Below are 23,105 nucleotides of genomic sequence, written 5' to 3'. Positions count from 1 at the left end.
TGCCCCACGCCGAGCTCCATAAAGGCCCACAATTACGCCGCGTCGCGTTGGATTCCCATGCCAAAACGCGAGAAAATATTTCTGCCGCAGCATACCGCCAAAATTTCTCGCGGCCGCGGCCACACTCCCGGGTTTTGAACTTTTCAACGAACGTTTGAGGGGGAGGTCCTCTCCTCGGAGAACGGAGAGAATGATCGATTCGGGCAGAGGAATGCTGATCAGAGGTCTCTAGAGAGCAATCTTGTCGATACACGCTCGCGTTCTTGCTGCCGGAAGAAGGGCGAGCCGGAGCAGACAACTCTGCACTTTGGAGGGCGACCATGCAGAGATGGGCAGTTCTCATGAACCGATCCTCGCATCTCAACGCTCCTGCTCCTCTGGGGTTTTTTCCCATCCACGAGATGGCTGTCCATGAACATTAATTCTATTGAAACGGCGCGGCTTTCGACGGCCAGCTGAGCTGCGGGTTCTGCTGCGCTTCCTGTCCCAGGAGCAGACCTGCCCCAATCGGCAGTGCCGGGCGCCGTCCTCATTCAGCGTACAGCCCTTCCTGCTCAATCCACCACTTCACGCCGGGTGTGACCATCAAATCAAGCCTGTCAGGATCACGCTTCTTTGCCGCAGCTCGTGCATACGTGCTGCTGATGATGTCTGTGCCGACGCTCCGCGCTTCCACCAGGTCGATGCGCTTCCCCCAGTCCCTGGAGCCACCGATTTTTTCCAGGCCGTCCCCATGCAGAATCTCGTGCAAATACTGGGACTGCTCATCCACCCCACCCCACTCATCATCTGCCCGCAGCGTTACTCGCAACCGCGCGCGGCCAAAGAACGGGTCCAGCGCATTTTGCATAGGGGTGGACCCAGAGAGTGCCGCTGGGGTTGTTGAGCTCGGCGGGTTGTAGTACTTGGGGTTGAAGATGCGGATGAGCGTGTCGTATCCGACCAGGAAGACGTGGTCAGGAGGAGGATGCCTGGAGCCACTCAGGTCATCCGCTCCTCCATGGTAATACCTCTCTTTGGCCAGCAAGGCGCTCTTCTCGTGGAAATACGGCACCGTTGTGAGACCAATATCAACGCTCAAACCCTCTCCTCCATCCGGTAGCTCCTGTCCTCTTCGGCCTTCCGCAGCCATCGGCGGGACCCGTTTGGCTTGGGTTCCCACACTGTCTAGCACATCAGCCGCGAATGCCCACATCATGGCCAGCCTCTTATCAAATGCTGCAGGCTTGACACTCTTGTCGGCGTTATTGACCGACAGGAGAAGCAACAGCCGCACGGTGCTGAGCGGCTCGTTGTGCTTGTGTGCCAGGTCGAGGATGGCGGTCGTGGCCATGGACAGGTGAGCTCTCGTGGGGGGGTTGAAGGACGAATCGAGCACGACGATGGTTCGTGGGGGCTTGGCTGGAGGGGAGAGCGTGGGCTCGTCATGATCGGCATCTCGGCGGTGCTGGGATGAGGCAGCAGTGCAGATGATTTGGAGCTTGGATTGGGAGCTTTGGAAGGATGACAGGGCGCGACAAAAGAAGTCCGCCGCGGAACGGGCAGACGCCGGGAGTTGACGGGTCATTCTTGGGCAGCCAGGGATTGTCAATCACTCAAACCCACCCAGGGAGTCTGTTGATGCTGTGATATCACGACCGAACCGCCGTGTGGCCGGGATGGGGAGCTTCGGATGGCCACGCCGATTTGGGCGGGGCAGTGACATTCGGGTCCACGGGTCGAGGGGCTTGATTATGTCATCGTCAAGCTCGGGCTCCTGCCCACGGACATCGGGGCCGGCTCCGGACAAACCCCACTTGGACGCCGGTTCCGGGTTGCTCGAGTCTCCGCGGATCAGGATGTTTTTCGGCTACCGATACCTAGGTAGATACTGTATTGAGGAGCCGGGAGCCTCCGTGGGACGTGAATGCAGAGTTCGTCACAATCGCATTGGGAAACATAAATCCTCTGCTTATTATCAAGGCTCTAAGACTTTGCGAATTACCCACCCCAGAGTTTGCTAGACGACAAACGCCCTTGCTGATACCAGAGACACCGTGAAATGCCCCCCAAAGCCCCATGAAGCAGGTCATCATCCCAAATGCCCCAAACCTAGGACCCTGGAAGCCGGCACATGTCCGGCGTTAACATCTAATTGAACGTCCCGCTTAACATGAACATGCCCTCCCATCCATCCACCAGAGGCTCTGATCCTAGTCGATCTGGAGCCGTCCCTTAGCGGATGACCGGCTCGCGAGGGCCATCTCCAGTGCTGGATGCAGAAATGGGATGGCGCTCGAATGCGTCCAGCAGCTCCCGGATGGAGTCGGATTGCGTCCTGCGGGTTGGCAGGGGACGGCCATGCTCCTCGTTGACCTCGTCCGTCGAACCGGGCTCGAACTCGCGCGCAACGCCTGCCAGAGATTGATCGTCGAGGGCATAAATCTTAACGCCGCGAATATGCGTGTCCTTCCCGTTCTGGTGGTTCTCCTTGATGTGCATTTGCACAATCCAGCAGCAGAGCGAGTTGCCGTCCGCACCTCCACCGCTGCCCTCGATGGGCACATCCTGCCAACCGACCGGATTGGCAAGGGGAAGCTCGGCGAACTGAATCAGGTCATGGTGGCCGGTTCCGGCATAAAAGACGACATGGGTCGGCGTGTAGGACTCGTCTTGGGCGTAGTCGACATAGAAACGGATGGCTCGGATCTCAACCCGACGTAAGAAGTGAATGGTGAGGATGTGGGGTTGCTGACCATCGGATCTATCGACCATGGTGAGAGGGGGCAAGGTCAAGAATTAGACAGGACGCTTCACTTACTGCCAATATTTGTCAAGGTCGTCACTGAGTAACTCGGGAACGCCGTTTCCAGGCCTGTAGCTGCTGACGCTGAAGTGGGCAAGGTTGTTGATTTCCTTGAGGCCCAGGGCCGCCGGATTAAACGCCTGCTCCTCATCCTCGTCCTCGTCCTCGGATCCAAGATGGTCGTCTTCAACCTCGCTAACCTCACCCGCCAAATCCTCGGTCATAGGGTCGTCAAGGAGCTCGTCGTCGTCATCACCGACTGCCTCCATCAGCTCCTCGTCACTCTCGTCTCCTCCGTAGGAATCGTCGGCGTAGCGGCGGGCTTCTCCGCGCTGGCTGCCATGATCGTTTGGGCCGGCCACTGGAAAAGGGACACGGAAGTTAGTCACATCGATAATCTCGTTGAGATTGTAGCTGCCGAGCCGAAGGCCCTCGATGATTGCGGCCACATTCTCCTTCTTAAAGACGATGGGATCCCGCTTGTAGATGATGCGAGGAACGTTCGTGTCCTTCCCCAGCTTCAGCTCTCCCAGAATCCGCCGTGGCACTGCGCCTGCAGTGCTCATGGTGTACACAGAACTGAGAGACAAGAACGGAGGGGGGGTGGGCGGGGTGTGTCGTGGAAAAGAAGAAAAGAGACAGGAATGTTGAAGAGTCGAGAATGACCGGATATTGCTCAGGGACTACAGAGAGGTTGCATATGGAAAAGGAGTTCTCTGTTCAAGATGCGGTCTCGTAGCCTTGAGAACCAGTCGAAAGGACTCGGGTCAGGCGGAGGACGTACTCATCTCGAAATGCGGAGGAAGAGTGGATTGTTGCCTCTGTTGCTCAATCCCGAGGAGTCCATTGGGAAAATACGTTCGACTTGGGCGGGGCTGCAAGGGGGGAAAATACAGGGCTGAGACTTACGTCGGGGCATGGCGGAGGGGTTGCACGACGAGGAGGATGACCTTCCGATGGCGATCAGTTGGCAACGAGTCGATCTCGCGCATACAATGGGGTTAACCGAGATGGCCGCAGAATGGCTCCCAAGTGTGCATTCATTGGCAAAGATGCTCTATTTCAAGGAACTCAAATTTGGAATGTTCTGCAGAGGTTGAGGCCGCATCACAGAGAGCCGTGATGGTGTCCAAGGAGGAGGTTACCGTATAGTACCTTACTCTATCTTACGCGTTTCGATACGGTATTTGACATTCTGCCATGTCGCAGATCACACCGCCTTCCTGAACAATCGTCCATTTCATGTGACCGCGTGCCCAGCTCGCGTCGCAAGACGCGTGAGGGCCCCTCTTCAGCTCTCCGGGCAGCGGTGACGCTAATCTCGTCCAAGGCGCAACGCAACGTCCCTCATACCCACAGCACACCCAGACGAGATTGCGGTGCAACCCTCACCAGCATCCCCTTCAACCCACGTAATCCAGCATGCCGCAGGAATCAGGTACATTTCTAAACTTGAGCTCGATCCCACAGCCGCTGGATGACTTCATCCTGATCCCTGCCTCTCTCAAACGCTGACCTTTGCGTGTGCACATACAGACCCGGATACGATCCGGATCCTTGTCTCGACGGACAACCATGTCGGATTCGAGGAGCGCGACCCAATCCGTAAGGATGACAGCTGGCGGACGTTTGACGAAGTCATGCAGCTCGCTCAGACCCGGGATGTCGACATGGTCCTTCTCGCTGGGGACCTCTTTCACGACAACCGGCCATCACGCAAGGCCATGTACCAGGTCATGCGCTCGCTTCGAAAGAACTGTCTCGGGATGAAGCCCTGCGAGCTTGAGTTTTTGAGCGACCCCGCCGAAGTCTTCGAGGGCGCCTTTCCCCATGTCAACTATCAAGATCCCGACATCAATATCTCCATCCCCGTCTTCTCGATCCACGGAAACCACGACGACCCGAGTGGCGACGGCCACTACTGCTCTCTGGACTTGCTCCAGGTCGCTGGTCTCGTCAACTATTTCGGTCGCGTCCCGGAAGCCGATAATATCCACGTTAAGCCCATCCTGCTCCAGAAGGGAAAGACCAAGCTTGCTCTGTACGGCATAAGTAATGTCAGGGATGAGCGGATGCACCGGACATTTAGGGACAACAAGGTCCGGTTCTATCGTCCAAGCCAGCAAAAGTCTGACTTTTTCAACTTGTTGGCCCTCCACCAGAACCATTACGCACACACGGCAACCAGCTACCTGCCCGAGAATATGCTGCCGGACTTCCTGGATCTCGTCATCTGGGGCCACGAGCATGAATGCCTGATCGATCCCCAGCGAAACCCGGAAACTGGGTTTCACGTCATGCAGCCCGGATCGTCCGTGGCGACTTCCCTCGTCCCCGGTGAGGCTGTCACCAAGCACGTTGCTATCCTCAGCATCACTGGGAAAACGTTCGAGGTGGAGAAGATTCCGCTAAAGACCGTTCGGCCGTTCGTCACGCGGGAGATTACCCTGGCCAACGACAAACGCTTCAAGGGCTTGGAGAAGAAGCAAGACAACCGCCAGGATATCACGAAGAGGCTCATGTTGATTGTGGAGGAGATGATTGAGGAGGCCAACGCAAAGTGGCGGTCTCTTCACGGCGACGAGATAGACGAAGATGAGGGTCAGCCGCTGCCGTTGATTCGGCTCAAGGTGGAATACACGGCCCCTGAGGGGACAAAGTACGAGGTCGAAAATCCGCAACGCTTTTCGAACAGATTTGCCGGAAAAGTTGCGAATCAGAATGACGTGGTTTACTTCTACAGGAAGAAAACAACAGCAACACGTATGTTCTTTTTTTATGTGTAGACAAGCCAGGCACGCTGACTCCCTCGCAGGGAAAATCAAGGCGGAACTCCCGGCTGGTGTTTCCGAGGCGCTCGATTCGACGGATGCCTTAAAGGTCGACACTCTGGTGCAGGAGTTCTTCGCCCAACAGTCGCTCAAGATTCTGCCGCAAGCACCGTTCGGAGATGCCGTCCACCAGTTCGTCAGCAAGGACGACAAGTACGCGGTGGAGCTGTTTGTGATGGACTCGCTTTCTACCCAGGTCAAGGGACTGTTACAGCTGGACGACGAGAAGATTAGCGAAGGACTCGACGCCCATATTGACGATTTCCGGAAGAACATGGAGAAGAATTTTGTCTCTGGGCAACTGAAGCAGGCTCAGCGGAAGCGGCGGTTCAAGGAGAAGCCAGACGGCTGGGATTCCGACCGGGAGGGTCATTGGACCGCGCAACCGCAAGCGGTTGAGGAAGTCCCCGCGTCTCCAGGACCTGGGGCGGGTAACGGTCGCAGTGACGACGATGGGATGTCCGTGGACGAACCTATCGCGCAGGCCGCTTCCACCAGGCGATCAGCCACATCATCGCGAGCCACCAGGGGTACAACCGCGGCCAAGAAGGCAGCTCCGGCGGCAAAGAAAGTTACGGCGGCGAGGAAAGCCCCAGCACGCGGCCGCAAGAAGGCCGGACCGTTTGAGGACGATGAGGATGATGATGTTATCATGGACGACGACGAGATGGATCCGCCACGGCCACCGCCTCCTAAGGCACCACCAGCCCGAGCGACGCGATCCAGCGCTCCCAAGACTCGGCAGACCACGCTCAGCTTTTCACAGAAACCAAAGACCTCACAGAAGGCAATTGAGATTAGCGACGACGAGATATCGGAGGATGATGCCTTTGAGTCGATGCCTGCGACACGACGCAGGCGTAAGTGAAGAGGCAAGGGGGCTTGCCGGTGCTCTCTTGCTTGTAGGGCATGAGATGAGATTCTAGCTTCCTGAGTCAACCGTACCACAGGACTTCTGTTTGTTAGCTGCCGAACGCAGAATGTGTCACAGGCCTGAGACGGGGCGATTCTTCAGTACATTACAGATTCTGGCCATGACTTCAGAGTCCAATTATGGCACTCCAACGACGAAGCTTTGCAAAACAAGATGATACAATTCTTCCAGCAAAGAGAGGGCCCATTTCCCTTCTTCAAAACATCCAATTATCTTCTACTATGAAGCAGTTTGATTGTCATTTTAACCGTTTGACGATCGCTTTTCCCCGTCCTGCTCCCCATCCAACCTTTGCTGGCGGCGGTCGGACATCACGTGACATAGTGTCATCTCTTCAACCTCACGGAGTGCGCAGGAGCAACTCCCAGACATCATCAAGATCTTTCCTGGCCAGTGACCCAATCAAAATGGCATCAAATCTTCCGACAGAGAACGCAGAGCAGGCGGCTGCTCCGGCGAAAGTCCCGAACGGCGTGGCATCCACAAGCGACGCAAACGATGCGAATCCAATCGCTCCAGAACCCTCAATCCCCGAACCCCGGCTGCCGACACGCAAGGATGCGTCGCTCAAAGAGTTTCTGAACAAGATGGACGACTACGCGCCAATCGTGCGTGATCTCATCATCTTCCATCGACTCTCCATCTAGTAGCCGTGCTAACTCAGGCAACTTCCCCCTCCGGAAAGATCCCCGATGCCGTCACCAACTACTACATGACCCGCGCGGGTCTCCCGCCGCCGCCGCAGACCGACCAACGCCTCGCGCGCCTTCTCGCCCTGGCGACCCAAAAGTTTATCGCCGACATCGCCGCCGACGCGTACCAGTACAGCCGTATCCGCGCGAGCAACACCAACGCGAACAACCCGATGGGCAACCTCGGCGCCGCCGCTGGCTTCCCCATCCCGGGGCAGCCAGCGAGCCAGCCCGGCGCCAAGGATCAAGGCCGCGGCGGGCCCTTGGGGATCCAGCGCCCCGGATACGGAGGTGGCGGGCAGGGTGGCAGCCAGAATCGCACGGTGCTTACCATGGAGGATCTGGGCATGGCGGTAGGGGAGTATGGGGTCAATGTCAAGAGGAGCGAGTTCTATCGCTGAGTTTTTGTTTTTGGATCTTGTTTCGCGTGCCCCAGAGGAAGTTCGTGGGGCCGCTTTTCTTGTCGTCTACACAGCCAGAGGGCAGGATGGTTGGCCGGCGTTGGTGGAGTAGGGACTGCGTGCTTGGCTTCTAGTCATTGTGGTGTACTATCTCAGAAACTCGAGGTGCTCGGGAAGGAGGGATTCTCGCCCGCCGTTCCCTCGGTTTGGCGTTTGGGGCGATGTTTTCCAGCAGCGGTATGCCGCGGAGGGGCATGGATCGGGCACCTTGTTGAGGGGGGAGGGATTGGCACTGCGTTCGGGGTGATAGATAAACCCGGGATCATCATTCATAATACAATCCATATCTGTGAGTTGCAGTGGCTGGCCGCGCCGGCACTTTCCCCTCCATTTCCGCAACTCTCCCATGCCCCCTTGAGGAGTGTCATCGCATGGTTGATCCAAAAACGCCTCCAGTTCTTAACAGCGAGCCCTTTGCAGCCACGCTGCCAGCCTCTCGTGTATGCGAAAAGGCCCTTGCATGCTACGACATGTACGTCGGCCACACTCACCGCAGCTGTCCACCAGTTCCGCAACCGCTTTCTCGTCCCCAACCTGGGCGTGTGCTGTGGAGTGACGAGCGAGGGGTCTTCTATGATTTCGTCGTCCAAGCCTTGTTTACGCCTTGTTCCAGATAAATGGCTTCCTGGTGCTGGATTGGTCATTTCCGTCAGCCTCTTGGCTGGCCTGTTTAAGACAACATCGCGCTGGGTGCGTACGGAGAGAACTCGCCGAGCTTGTGGCCGACCATTTCCTCGGTGATGGTCACTTCATGGTAGACCTTGCCATTGTGTATCTGGAACTTAAGGCCGACGAAGTTGGGCAGGATTGTCGCCGACCTTGCCTGTGTCCGGATGGGTGGGACTTTCTTCCCCGGTTCAGGCCGCACAATCGGAAGGCTGGAGGAAGTTGATCGTCAGAACAATCCGAACGGAGAGAGGATCGGGCTAGATCAAGTCGACGCTTGGGGACCGTTGCTGGTACAAATAAGGCATCTTACGGGACAATGTGAGGGCCTAAGTGCAATCCAGTCAGCTACCAGCTATGTGGGACAAAGAAAAGAGAGAGAGAGAGAGAGAAACGAGGCGGCGCGGAGGGGGGGAGCGGGAAATGGCCGGGTTGGCGAGAAAGCATCCATGAGGCGAAAGGATATGGGGGGGGGGGAGCACTACCAACCTTTCCAGACCGATCTCTTCAGCAAGCACCGTGTTGGCTGCATGGTTGGCGTGCGTCGCAAAGGACAAGCTCAGTCTACAGAACTTGGTGGTGTTTCCTATCGCGACATCCGAGTCTGCGAAACCCGGTCCGAGTCGCAATGTCGAGCCGGAAAAAAAGTGGGTCGGCCTCATGGCTCCTTATCGGAGCACCTTATCAGCATAGGTAACGTGACCGGCCCGTCTCTCCAAAAGGACCCAAGATGAATTTATTGCTGACCTTCCTGGTTCTCGAACGGTTTCGACGGATACAACAGATATAATCGTTGCAATCAAGCATTGCTTTATGTGTTTAACATGTCGCCTTTCCCTTAAAGATTTCCCGGGAAGGAACTGCTGGTCCAGTCTGGCAGCCTCGTCAGAATGGAGATGCGATCCCTCAATCACACGCCCGAATGGCGACGCCTATCAAAAAGGTGCTGCGCTGAAAGGCAAGTAAATACGGCAGTGACTGTGAATTGTTGAACCACGCGGGACGTGACTGGTGTGGAAATTCTCGTGCGAAGGAAGATGGCTCGCAGGCTGGGTTGACGGAGCAGGTGCGGTGGTGTTGATGCAGGAAAAACTCGCCGGCGAACTGATGTCGTGGGGCTGGTTCTTGGGACCGCTTGCTTGCTCAGCAACGATAAAGGGGGGATCCCCCTTGGTCCTTCCTGTTCAAACCAGTATGATTCCTTCTGGGCGAGAGCGCAGATGCCGTCCATGCGCTCGCAGGTGTAGACCTCGGTGATCTCAACCGCCTGACCCTGCGCCTTTATGAAATGATCACAGTATTATATAGCGGACTGGTCATGGCATCGGTAGGGGAATCAACGATGAGCGATCTCTGCATAAACATTCCGCGGTCTGAATCTGCGAATGGCCTGGACACAACTGGGCAGGGACTGGCTGTTGTGACTGCGGGAGTGGACATCCCATTTCTTGCTGGGCGGTCATTCGTCTTGATCGGCAGTCTGCCTCGTGAGACTGATGCCGTTTCATTTGATAAATACAAGGAGTTATTCAGATCACTTTATTCCACCGAGCCACAGACAAGCGTCCGTGTAGTTATACCTGATATGTCGATGTTGGGTGACTTCGTAGGTTCTCTGGTCATCTCCCAGGGAGCATACAGCGCGAAATACGACATTGTTCATAGCCTCGGGTCGCATGCTCCGGTGTGAAGTCGTCGCAGAATATTTTATCCATGATCTATGTAGTCGCTTTTTTGCTTCTCTTGTCGGTAGATTCCAGCGGTGATCCGAACACTTCGAGTGGGCGGGGGGCTCTTGGACCATTATCGACACCAAAGAGTATATTTTCGTTGTCTCCCCCCCCCCCCCCCCCCCCCCCTTCGCCCTCATGTCAAAACTTGTCTGGGTTGCTGATGTCGGAGTAAAGCCACGCAGCAGGACTTATCTTTAAGGCGAGGAACTCGACAAACGGGCATGTGTATATATATCTTGCAGTAAACCGGTGTACCCTTAGCGGGGTTGACCAAGGTCTACCTGCTCTCTCTCAGTCCCCAGGCTAGCCTAATTCAGCTCCCGCAGCTCGATCAATATTTTCAGCTGGCCTGTCCTTTAGAAGCATCCTTGTATGCAGCATTAGCCAGTTGGGCTACCCTTCTGTACTCCTCTTTAGGTATTACTTCCTCGTAGTACAATGTGACCTTAGCGACCCTGAATCGCGGTAGATACCTACATGCCAGGTCTGACGGGCCAGTATTAAACAACCTAGAAGGAGTGTGCGAGAAGAAGCCAACAAAGACTATTCATCTCGTCACCCGCTGGGATAACAATCTAACAATGGCAATTAAACTACCGCTTAGTTTTATAAACGGATTTGCAAAGTCCAAGAAACGATTGAAACGAGAAGTAGACACATATAGCAAATGATCCAGCGGACATAGCTACCGTTGAGATCTATCCCCACAGTAGACCACTGCAGAAACCCAATCTGCCTTCCAGGACTCCCTGCCGACGCTACTTGTTCCTCCCTTATTACAAGTTTATTTAGTTATTACTATAGCTAAGAAAATTAAATAATCGGGTTAATTGTAGCGCGCTTCTTTGTTCATCATAAAAATAAAAATATATAGTTAGGGCATTCTACTGGACATTTACAATGCGAACAGGGAACAAAAACATATTACAATAGCTAAAGTTTATACTGTACCGGCAGAAAATCATACTATTCTATCAGAGAACAAGAAACGCAGCAAATACGTCTCTATACTTAACTAACCCCTAAACTAGCTAAATTATACTTTGTTTTACAACATTCTATATTAATGCTATCTAATATACTGTAGCAGTAAACTTTCAGCTTAGCTGTATTAATATCGTAGCAGCTCCTATACACTTAGATCTTCGCTATAGTATTTCCGAGTAAATCGTAAATAATAAATAGAATCGTTCAAGTATATTAAAATGCCAAAATTAGAGAAGAGGCGAATTAGCCTAAGTACTATAAAAGATAGCAAATTGGTGCCGTTTAAGCGTAGAACACGGTTACCTAACCCAGTAAGCTGGTAGTACCTTTTGTTTAGTTAATACGCTGATTAAAAAGTAGTATATATATAATCCTAGCTAACGAGAGATAGAAAACAGCATAATAAGGATATATAATATAGAAACGACAAACTATAGCTTTACCTTTTATAGATACGTGTATACTGTATTTATAAGTTTCTGATTAGACTTCGTAATTTATAATCCAGTGGATTCTTTTACTATTCGAATACCCTGAGTAGTCGAAATCTAATGTTGAAATTTGTAAACGGAACTTTATCGATACATATCAGAAAACCTTACTGGGTTCTTTAAGGCGAAGTCTATATACAATATTTAGTTACCGTAACCTAATTATTAAAAGAGTGTGTCGCTGACAGTTTAAGTTATATATATCCTGTTAAAGTAGTAAGTTAAATCAAACTAATAGCTTCGGGGGCTTCCTATTTAAAGCTTAAGCCTTAAAGACTAATACCTCTTTTTACGTATACGGTAAGGGTACGGTTACCGTTAAGTACTTAGTAGTTTAATGCCTGTACCTCCTAAAGCCTGGACCCTTTAACTTTAAAGCGATTCGAACGCGCCTAGACCTTTACTACGCGCTTCGTAGTAGAGAAGTCCAGGCTTAGAGGCTTGTAAGAGGGGTAGTAAGCTAACTCTTATAGTCGGAGAAGCTTCTAGAGTTTAGGCTGAGTACAAGGCTAGAACTAGGCTCGGGGAAGAATCTAGGCTAGCTAGGCTACGGCGGGCTACGAGAGCCTCCGGGGTTTAGCTAGCCCAGCTACTCTTTACTCTTCTTTTATTATATACGGATTATAAGTAGGGTTTTAAAGAATCGGTTTAGGTTGTTCAAACGGCTGAACGGTATAGTTTTCCCGTACGCTAGCTATAGAAGGACTGGTAAGCCCTAGCTAAGAGTATAGCAGAGTAAGAATAAGAATAATAATAATAATAATAATAATAATAATAATAATAATAATAATAATAATAATAATAATAATAATAATAATAATAATAATAATAATAATAATAATAATAATAATAATAATAATAATAATAATAATAATAATAATAATAATAATAATAATAATAATAATAATAATAATACTTCAGTAAATAATAGCAATAGTAATATAGAGTCTATACTAAGTAGACGGCTTTCGATAATAATAGAAATAGTTTTATTATATATAATTCAACTATTAACTATATACTTTATATACAGCTTCTTTGTTAGAGGGCTGTTGCTAGCTTTTAAAACCGTACCTCTCTTTTATTAAGCAACTAATATATATAGGTTTCGTTAACTTAAAGCTTATTCAGAGCAAGCCTATAAATACTTCTATACACCGTATAAAGAGTAGTATTATAGAGCTATTGCTTAGAAGTATAAGATTCTGTTAATCTAGAGGCTTACAGAGATATTAAGGATAGTTTATAGATAATAAGATCTAAAGGAAGCTTTGAAGGCCTATATAGAAGTAGGTCTGTCGATGCTGAAACGAAGGTTTAAAAGAAAAGCGCCTAAGTTGTATATTAGGTTAAGTGTAGCCTAGGAGGTAGCCGTACTACAATATAGTAAGCAAGGGAGAGAGAAAGGGTAGCCTATAAATATTAATATATTTAGCTATATTAAGGGGAATTATAACTTCGGAGTTAAATAGCGGTTCTATAGATATATAAAGCGTCCTTTAATAGTTACCTTTATATATAATACACTTAACACGGAGTATATAAACCTTAGAAAAGCTAGTAGCTACGTCGAATTCGGTTAGCAAGCAAGTAGTTACATTTAAAAGCAATTTCTATTAGAAAAGTACTAGTGTCTACGCTATACTTGTACGCTAAGCCGCTGTATATAAACCAATATAAGTAAAATTCCTAGCCTAATAAGCCGAATCTAAGCGTTGTAAATGTAAAGTAAAAGGGCTTATATAATCCGCTAATAGATCCATATTCTTGAAGTTATTTTTTTACGCTAGGTATTAAAATGAGATAAGACGTTATTGAAATTAAAACAACCTGTATATAATAGATATTAAACTTAACATTAAATCTTAATTAACATAGATATTATTTATAAACTAAGGTAACTTAGTATAGTTAGAAGGCCTATATGTTTCTTATATCTAGCGGCTTAGTTCTAATGCCTACAACTACGAGATTCAGTGGTTTAATTAATATTAAATACTTACGTATATATATAGGCTTTGATTTGGATCTTTTATTACCCGGATATGTTTGGGATACTTAAGGAACCGTTATCTACTAGCCTTATACAGGATACCTAGCTTCTATACTACTAGTAGTAGGTTCCAGTTTATAATACTTCGGATTATATAAGATGTATTTTGTATTGAATTACTACTCTAGCGCTCTGTAGCCTATCCGTAAAACCTCGTAATAAAGTAAGCTACGCTAGGCTCGCCCCCTGTTAATATAGGTTTTCTATTAGCTATAATTTAGCAATATTATACAGCGGGAATATATTATTGGGTTATATACTTTAATCAATATAAAGCCCTAAGTTGTGCATATCATTATATTGACAAGCGTATTAAACTAATTAGTAGATATATTGCAGGCGGTATCATATCGCTGATATTTAACTGTTACCCTAGTGTTATACAAATGGACGAAATCGATTAGTTTAAATACGTTGTATTAAAGGAAACTTTTAATCACTGTATATATTAAAGTTTAGAATCGTTATAAGTATACTTACTTGTAACTAATTTTGGATGAAATTAATACTCCTTATGCCAACTATATAGTATATCGAGTGGGTGCCTTATATACTATACTAAATACCTCGAGTTTGTTCTCCTCAGTATATACCTTTATAATAATACTGCTCTATACTTTATTATATCTCAGACAATATACTTCTCAGCATAGAAAGCCTCAGTTTAAAATTCCTAAATACCTAACACTGCGTCTCTATAGATAATTAACGTCACAGATTAATCAAGGATACGTAAGATTACGAGCTAGTATACAGGTTTTAGTGTTGGATTTCTTTGCCCTCTGCTTTTTATAATTGGGCTTTCTAACAACCTTCGCTGAAGCAGGGGTATTAGGCGATATCGTAATACTACGTACTATTCTCAATCAAAAAAGGACTATCGCTGCGCAGACTCCACACCGCGTTCGCGTCGCGCGCCTACACTAAAATCCCACCACCTTTTCCAACCACCACACTCTTATAGAAACTATACTGAAATACGTAAATTCGGCCTTAAAATATCGCCTAATATCATTACTTCTAGTAGCTACCGCTAGCAGTTCACTTGATCTGAAAGCGCACAAATCGTTATACTGCGATTAGCTAGGGTACGTCGTAAACAGTTAACAAAGAGTTTTAAATACCATCCCCAGAACTATCACCTCGACCGTCAAACGCGTAAAGGAAAACAACACTTACGAATCGAAGCCCAGCCGCAGGAGAACAAAAGGCTCCTACTAATCAAAACGCTGGGTACACGACTATTTTAGTCAACTATAACAACTATAATCCTTCGAAAAACCTTATTAAGGAGAATAGTCTAAAGGTCTCTGTTAATACCCTTCGAAACTACATTCCAAAGGTATACCAGTGCAAACAGAGGGCCTATAAATAAATTCAACTCAACGAAAACGACGCCCGGTATAAACCTACCTATTGGTATAATTTACTAAAAACACTCGATAAGGGTTAGATCTATTCCGCTGATATTATTACTACAGGATATTTCGATAAACATTCCGTTACCCTAATACTAAACGAACAAATCAGCTAGGTCTTTCGTACTCTAAGTACAAGTACAATTTGTCCGTTATTAGTATCCATAACTATAATAAAGCAGCAGTTATAACTAGTATAGAGGTATATCCGGAGGGTAGGGAAGTCTACCTTCGTAGTTACAACTCGTAACAACACCTAGCGGCAAGGCTATTCGGTACAGTTCTATATCTAGGCTCTGGACGAAGGTCTTACACCTTATTATAAGCCTGGACCCTTTTTTATCCAGGACAACGCCTGAACCTATACAGTAGGTCGTAAAGGAATAGCGTAAGCAGTAGAGTATCTGGGTCTAAGAATATCTACCGTATAGCCCCGATCTGAACACGATCTAGTATATAAAGGCAATTCTAAATAATACGCTACGAAGGGACTTATCTGACCTATACAAAATACCCAAAACCGAGGAAACTATCCGAAAGGTTAAGATAACATAACACAGTATTTAGAATAGTATTCTATACACCGAAGTTAGTACCCTTATCGACTCGATGGCTCGTTACTTGGAGGCATTCCGGGCTACAAAAGGGTAGGACGCTAAGTATTAAAAGCGAGCTTCAGAGCCTTAAAATAGTTATTTTATATTATTTTTTACTTTGTTTTAACTACGTTACAGTGCTTTAAAGTAGTCGGATATAGTAAAGGCGGTGCTTACCAAGACTGTACCAGTCCTTTTTTCCTATTTAGCGATACTAATAGGAGAGTACCGAAAGACCTCTACGAATAGGTTTTATTTAGCAAACACTTGGGCTCGGAAAGATACCTCTAATTATTCGCCTTGGACATAACGTCTCCGACACAGAGTTTGCTAAGGCACAGAGTTCGCCAAGCCACTACAATCTCGCTTACAGAGGTCGAATCACTACTATTACCAGAACGATCATATCAACAACAACAACAACAACAAATACAAGATTTAAAGCTATTTATAAGCTAGTAATATATATAAATAAAAGAAAACGTAGTATTAAAATAGCAGAATCAATTAAACAGCTTAAAACGCATCGGCATCTCCTTACAGAGGACCTCTCTAGTAAAACGTACCTAGCTACGCTGGACCTCCCGGTATTCCTTTATAATATACGCTGCTTCCTCCTTAGCCTAGTCTTAAATCTTCTTCTCTTTAGTATACTTTAAGGAGAGCTGTTATATATTATTAAAGTACTTCCTAGTCTTTTGTTTCTTAGCTTCTAAGCGTTTAAAAACGAGCTTAGAATTTAACTGGTATATAATAACGTTGTTAGCGTAAAGTCTCTCGCAGTCTTACTTCATCTGAGCAACCTTGGACTTAATGGGGCTATTATAAATAGGGATAAAATCTTAGAGTAGGTCGTTGATCCGGTTCTTTAGCGATAGCGTAGGAATTAGGAAGTTGATGTACCGGCTTTATAGGTGTAACTGACTACGAGATACCGGGCGTAACTAACTACGAGATGCTGGGCGTAGTATTGTAGTAAGGATCTTATTAGGATTGTAGAGTAATAGCTTTACGCTAGGCTAAGCGCTAGCGATATTCTTCCTTATTACTTTACGCCTAGCCTTAGTATAGTATTTAATAAACTGGGCATTAATAATCCTTTCGGTACTTAAAAAGGCGCTTTCGTTAACTAAAGGCTGATACTTCATCGTTAAGGGACTAAAGCAGCCTATATTAAGAGGCTAGAGCTTACAAGCAATATAGGGAGAGAGGTAAAGAGGTATAATATTATAAGCAGCGTAGAAATTAATAAACTTAGACGAGACGTAGCTAATATAGCTGTCGAGGAGAAGGAAACGGTATTTAAATAGTTATTAGAGTATAGTATAAAAATCGAAATACTTAAGCTATTTAACATTAAGCTTATTAGCGGTCTAGCTATTCGGAGAAATATAACTAACTGCTTTTAGGTTGCTAGAACTATTATTAGGTATTTAATTTTATTAGAGTTTCTTCCCTTTAAAGAGAATAAATAATAGGAGAATATACCCGCTAACAGAAATAAATTCGAAAATAAAGATTTATTCCCGGTTGCTAGGTTAAGTAATAAACATTTCTATATTAGATTAAAAAATAATAATCTTTTAGCTTATCCTAATGCCCTTTATACAGCCTTTCTTATCTATATTATAAATATTATAGTTAGATACGTAGCAGAGAAGATAAGTAGTCCGGAACAGTTTGAAGTAATGCTTCGTTGTATCGTTGTTAAAAGCGTTTTTACGATTCTAGTCTATAGCGCGGACTCTTCGTATCTATAAATCTAAGTAGCGAGAAAGGAAGTTCCTATACTAACGTTTACTTGAAAGCTTTGTATCTCCTTTAAAGAGAAGTAACTGTATAGTAAGATTATAAATAATAACGATAGTTATAGGCTAGCTCTAGATAGTTAGCTGGTAATAGGCTTTAAGTACCATTTCTTCTTCGGTAGGTAAGAGACGTTGCTTACAGGAATAGGCGATTGTATAGGTTAATACTTGTTTTTAAAACGGTTGCGTAGAGTAGTTCGAAGAACTTTAAAGAGGTTGGCGGCTCTCGAGATAGAGAGAGATAGGTTAGCGCGTATCGCTTTAATTATATACTATATACGTAGCTCCTTCGTTACAAGGTCATTAGCTATTTCGGAAGCCATTAATACATCGGAAAGGAAGAAAAACGTACTTTAAGAGAGGATCTTTAGTGTTGAGAGTTGTTAAGTTAGTGGAAATAAGGTAGCTTGTTTAGTTAAATTAGTGTTGATTGCTATTCCTAAAATGCTGGCGATCTTCCTGTCCAGGCAAAGACTATGCCGAAGACGTTACATACACAGATCGATTGTAACATCTAACTAGATATGCACATACATCTACATACGTAGACTTTTTTGCGGTGTAAACTACTATTCGATGTTGCAAAGAACAATGACTACTGCCATTCCTGTTTATTATTTATAATTCTGTATAGGAGTCTAAGAAAGGCTTCTGGTAGGTATTATAACAGCGTATAAGGAAGTGGTAGCATATAATCAGTTACATAGGTCCGACTATAAAACTGTTAGATTAACCAAAAGATTACTGATATATGTCGCCTAGGAGTATACCAGATAGTATATCGGATATAATACTCTGGGAATTGGATTAGACATACCTAGAATATTTTAACAACCGCTACTATAACCCAAAACGACGTCAAAATAGATTTCCGGAGTATAGTCATATTATATAAACTTGTTTCCCGAGCATCCTTCCACGACCTTGCCTATAAAAAATTCATTCTACCGAACCGTACTAATAGCGGTTCTAGCTATTCATAGGCAAGAGCAGCCTAGTAACATATTAAGCGTAACTTTTAGAACAGGAGCTTACTAGTACTAGGGTTCAAAAGAGAGTGGATAACGAGATACAGAACGTAGCCACTATATAAGAAGAATAGTTTACTAACTTCGCATTTAGCCAATAGTACTTTTAAAGTTTATTCCGAGAAGACGTATTAAGTATAAAAGTGGACACTAATTATTTATAATGCCTGTAGCTCTGATACAAGTATAGAGAAGTTTAGTTTCAATTTCCCGTTATAGATATATTTGCACTCCCATTTCGAAAGACATATTTCTTATTATAACTGTACAGTATCAGTCAGTAGTAGCCTGTCTAGATAAAAGCGTATACAATCCTTAGGTTGTTAGAACCGATATAATACTCTAAAGTATATCTTAAAACATCAATTAAACCTCGGGATGCTAGATAATAGCATATAATAGGTTATCCGATATCGACATAGTATCTATGTTCAGGCTTTGCAAATTTGAATACACTACCATTGTAGTCATTACGTACACACCCGTCACTAGAATAAGTTTCAATAAGTTTAAGGTGTCTCGAATGCTTCGGGCTATAAGAAGACAGTCCTACAATAACGGGACTGGAAGATTATTAATAGATATACTCCTCCTAATATACCTCAGATAATCTCAGATGATTTCTTTACGGCTACGATACGTCGTTCTCTACAGGTCAGTTCTAAGTATAACTATCATTACCTTAGAAACTACGGATACATACCGTTACCCGTAGGGAGTTTGTCAGTCCTAACCTGCGATCCACGCATAGCATTGTTTCAGCTTAATCCCCAGTAGTCAAGGTTCTGGATAAGCTTCTGCAAGTTATTATATTTTAATGAAAACCATATTTTAAAAGTCATATTGTCTCTGAGAGGAGTAAAAACTGTTAGTGGTGTCCTTTAGTAATGCAAGAAGCAAGTCTTACGAGTTTAGCAGTTTAATCAGTAAATTTGGATCAGCATCACTTCCATCACCTCTTCCTTTACTTTATTATCTAATAATTATACCGTAAAAGTAAAAAGCTACTTAACGGTATATTTCAAAATAGCTATTCTAATTTCCTTAAATAGGCAAGACAGCTCTACAAAGACTACAAAATTAACTTAATTTAAATTTTTATACAGCTGTTAAAGCCGAGGCTCCTGGGTAGAAATGCCGAAGTAAAGGGGTATAGGTTCGAGATACAAAGTAAATACCCGTATAATATACAATAAATACTCACTCGATGGTAGGGGTATAATAAGAGTTACATTAAACTTCGGCCTCCTCCTAAATACTAGCCAATTCTCCTCCTGTTATACCTCCTTTCCCAGCCTCCTGTTTTTCTTATCTGCGCTTAGGGATACGTTCCCGTATCGCTATACAACCCTTATAACAAGTCTCCTCCTACTACACAGCCTCCCTAACGAGTAAGCATCGCAGAGGTAGCTCCTCTGCTTTATTACCCGTTGCGCCAGTAACCGGCGAATCGATATAGTGTTGGATTGGTACGGTAAGCGCTTCGCCGGGCTAAGTGACGGGTAGGCACAATCGGGACGACTAATATCGGCCAGGCGATAAGGCTTTACGTTTCTAACAACAGCGGGTTCGCTAATTAGGATAATATCTTCTTTGACCAGTATCTGCTTAAAAAGTATTATCACTAGAAGCAGCAGGAAAGAGCCCTAACTCTTCTAATCGAATAGTGTACATAGTATATCTATAATCAAGAGTAAAACAGGCTAGGCTGTATAAATTACCTGGATAGTGCGTAAACTTTGACAGACGAGTAGGACTTAAGAGGATATATTGGACATGAATAGCTATCGCTACTACTGACTTAAGTGGCAGGATATGTCATAATCGTTTTGTAGACCGCCAGATTTCGCTTCGCTTCGTCCAACAGTCTTCAGACTACGTATATTATTTACCATCCATTATTATACACCCACCACTACTGAATAGCATTTAGCACTAGGTAATTTCCGTCCAAGTCAGGCCAAAAAAGCAGAGTGTAATTAAACTTACAACTGAAAACAAGATAGGCAACTCCTCAACATGTCTATACCTCATCTATCATACATCCCCGTGCTATATTTTCCATATCTAAACGCCTTACTTCACTGCGATAGGTGTCATAGTGATATTACATAAGAAGCGGATACAAAATTAGGTGTGTACCTTTGTAGAGTGTAGGACAAAATTCTGTTGACACACATCGCTGCTAAATTGATATAGTTCAAAGTACTAATAACATTCAAATAATAGTATATCGTTTACAAGTCGATAGACATATCGTTAGGGATCTATCTTTGCTGTACCGTTTTACTTTGGAAATAATAACTAATAGAAGAAGGAACCTGCCGTTGGAAATATATTCGATAATAGAAACCAAGTCCCGATTGCCCGGTTAGGTAACAAATGCTTTTATATCGTGGCAAGGAATAATAACCTTCCACGCTATCTTAACGCGTTTTACATATCCCCTTTTATCTATATTATCAATACCTTCGCTAGAAGCATTACAAATGAGCTGTAGTATCAGAAATAAATAGAACTAATGCTGTACTGTATTCTACTTGAAAGTAACCTTCCGGGCTTAATCTATAGTATATATATATACCGACTATTTCTTTCGTTATAGTGTTTCAGGATGTTAGTGCACGATTTATCGCTAAAAGCCTTAAAATCATTCTTTTTATCTCAGAAATAGGTCGCAAGGTTGCGAATAGTTTTAATAGTTATAGGCTAGCCTTAAGTATCTAGCTAGTAATAGGCTTTAAACTACTACTTCTTCCTCGGCAACGAAAGATATTGCTTATAGGTATAGGCGCTTCTACGGCTGTGGTGCTTACTGTTGACGCGGTTTTGCAATATACTTCGGGGTATGCGGTATAGACTAGCTACTTTTCGTACAACGATACTTTCGCTGCAAACTGCGTTGAGTTTATACTGTATACTGTATACGCAGTTCTTTAGCGTTAGTGTCGTTCGCTATGTCCTAGTTTCCTTGATACTTTTAGAAGAGGGAAAAACCTACTTGCTGGAACGAGTAGTTGGTATTAAGTTATTCGAGTTAATTAAAGTAGTGTAGCTTGGAAGAAGCAATTTAGTGCAATTTACGCCTTACCGAACTCCCTCGTCGGCGGAACTCTATATAGGTTACGTTAATTTAAATATTAGCAACCGGTAAACAGACAAATCCGCTAGGCTACTATAGGTATAATAAGGTGTTACGCTCCTGACAGATCATAAATTTACAACGTACAGTAACAGTATCTCGAAGTCCGTTCCGGATATGAAGTATATATCGGTAGAAGGTAGATGATCTAAACTTAAAAAGCAGCTAGGTATTACTTGTGAATATCTCTAAAAGTGTGAATATTCCGTTTCCTTCACGAAATACATGGTGTCTTTCGTGGTGCACATAAGCATATTTTTTCTTAGTACAATCCCGGTCCTTACTACATATAGTCTTATTCGATTCTTTGTGAAAGCCGTTATTGATTGGGAAGCGTACTAAGCAATGTTGTAAACAAACAGGAGTGGACGAAACGTCTCCTAACCGGGAAGATTTTACGTTCCTTTAATATCTTTCAGTTGTGGAAGTGTCAATACAGACTGGTTGCGTATGCGCTAGGACTATGCATGGTGGATTAACAGTCCCGGTATACCGCAACTAGACTTTAGAATACCGCAGCGGCTACGCTGGTGGTCCCACATAATTTCCCCGCGACAGATGAGCCAGACTACGTATCTACTATAAAGGAAAACATAAAGATGATAACAGGCTATCTGAAACGTTATTAAGAAATCTATATGACCCGTTGATCTTGTACCGCGTGCCAGAATTAATACATGTAGTATTACAGTAGCCGAAGCCGGTTTGTGCCACCAGATTTCAGATTTGAAGTCGGTTAAATACCCGAAATGGTATTGGCTTGCACCCCGCAGTCCGATATCCAAACTGATTTCTACAGTCGAAGAAAAGTCAAGCCTTCAACTATTCGTTTGATGTAGCTTCAGTCGCTCTATGAACACGTTTATGTTTATCAAAGGCTCGGTACTACTAGAGTTGTAACACACTGAGAGTAATTCGGATATAACTTATAATATCGAATAACGAATACCCGTTTCACGCTAGGACGCTTTGGAATGATGGTTCACGCTCAACGGGGTAATATTACTGTGTTCGATGTAGTATCTTGATTTGTCTGGGTTTGCTAATGTGAGCTGTTATCGGGCAAGCGAGGGCTTACTATAACCGTTAAAGGTTCTTGAAGTTTACACACCTGTATAGGTAATGCATATACATTTACATGTGCTACGATGATGGGCCGCTATAAAGGCTAGTGGTCCCTCGACCTAGTTGGTATACAAGGAAGACTGACTGTACCTATGCCGACCGAGTCAAAAGCGGAAGTACTTGTGACAGTACTATAAGACTGCATTGTAAGCGTAAATACATCGAATTTATACTGATGACAAGTACTGACATGTTCATAAAAAATGAAGGGTGGTTAACCTCGGATAACCCCTATATCTTCAATATTACCGAGGAGCTTGTTCGGATCTGTAGCTACCTTCTTTCTGCGAGTAGGTTTAATATAGCTCCAATCAACAATTAGCTTGACAAAACCTTGGCACCCCCCTCCCCCATC

General features: G+C 45.3%; 5 protein-coding genes across 5 annotated transcripts; 2 read left to right on the top strand and 3 right to left on the bottom strand.

The window, feature by feature from the left end:
• Nucleotides 1-529: 529 nt before the first annotated feature.
• VTJ83DRAFT_6220 (uncharacterized protein) lies at nt 530-1,567 on the bottom strand (the record flags this gene model as incomplete). The annotated part of the gene is made up of 1 exon (XM_071012908.1): nt 530-1,567. The coding sequence occupies one exon, from the start codon at nt 1,565-1,567 to the stop codon at nt 530-532; it is 1,038 nt and encodes a 345-aa protein (XP_070863847.1).
• A 647-nt stretch (nt 1,568-2,214) lies between these two features.
• Nucleotides 2,215-3,704, bottom strand: VTJ83DRAFT_6219 (uncharacterized protein; the record flags this gene model as incomplete). Its single annotated transcript, XM_071012906.1, has 3 exons — nt 2,215-2,743; nt 2,801-3,146; nt 3,695-3,704. 3 exons carry the CDS (start codon nt 3,702-3,704, stop codon nt 2,215-2,217), a joined length of 885 nt encoding a protein of 294 aa, XP_070863846.1.
• A 503-nt stretch (nt 3,705-4,207) lies between these two features.
• VTJ83DRAFT_6218 (uncharacterized protein) lies at nt 4,208-6,484 on the top strand (the record flags this gene model as incomplete). Its single annotated transcript, XM_071012905.1, has 3 exons — nt 4,208-4,223; nt 4,322-5,548; nt 5,601-6,484. 3 exons carry the CDS (start codon nt 4,208-4,210, stop codon nt 6,482-6,484), a joined length of 2,127 nt encoding a protein of 708 aa, XP_070863845.1.
• Nucleotides 6,485-7,137: 653 nt separating this feature from the next.
• VTJ83DRAFT_6217 (uncharacterized protein) lies at nt 7,138-7,643 on the top strand (the record flags this gene model as incomplete). The annotated part of the gene is made up of 2 exons (XM_071012904.1): nt 7,138-7,158; nt 7,236-7,643. 2 exons carry the CDS (start codon nt 7,138-7,140, stop codon nt 7,641-7,643), a joined length of 429 nt encoding a protein of 142 aa, XP_070863844.1.
• A 657-nt stretch (nt 7,644-8,300) lies between these two features.
• Nucleotides 8,301-8,901, bottom strand: VTJ83DRAFT_6216 (mitochondrial 37S ribosomal protein uS19m; the record flags this gene model as incomplete). Its single annotated transcript, XM_071012903.1, has 4 exons — nt 8,301-8,334; nt 8,402-8,581; nt 8,683-8,698; nt 8,859-8,901. The coding sequence occupies 4 exons, from the start codon at nt 8,899-8,901 to the stop codon at nt 8,301-8,303; spliced, it is 273 nt and encodes a 90-aa protein (XP_070863843.1).
• Between the last annotated feature and the right edge of the window lie 14,204 nt (nt 8,902-23,105).

This window comes from Remersonia thermophila, chromosome 6 (assembly GCF_042764415.1).
Source record: "Remersonia thermophila strain ATCC 22073 chromosome 6, whole genome shotgun sequence".
Classification (NCBI taxonomy): domain Eukaryota; kingdom Fungi; phylum Ascomycota; class Sordariomycetes; order Sordariales; family Chaetomiaceae; genus Remersonia; species Remersonia thermophila.
This window is presented reverse-complemented; position numbering and strand designations above follow the sequence as displayed.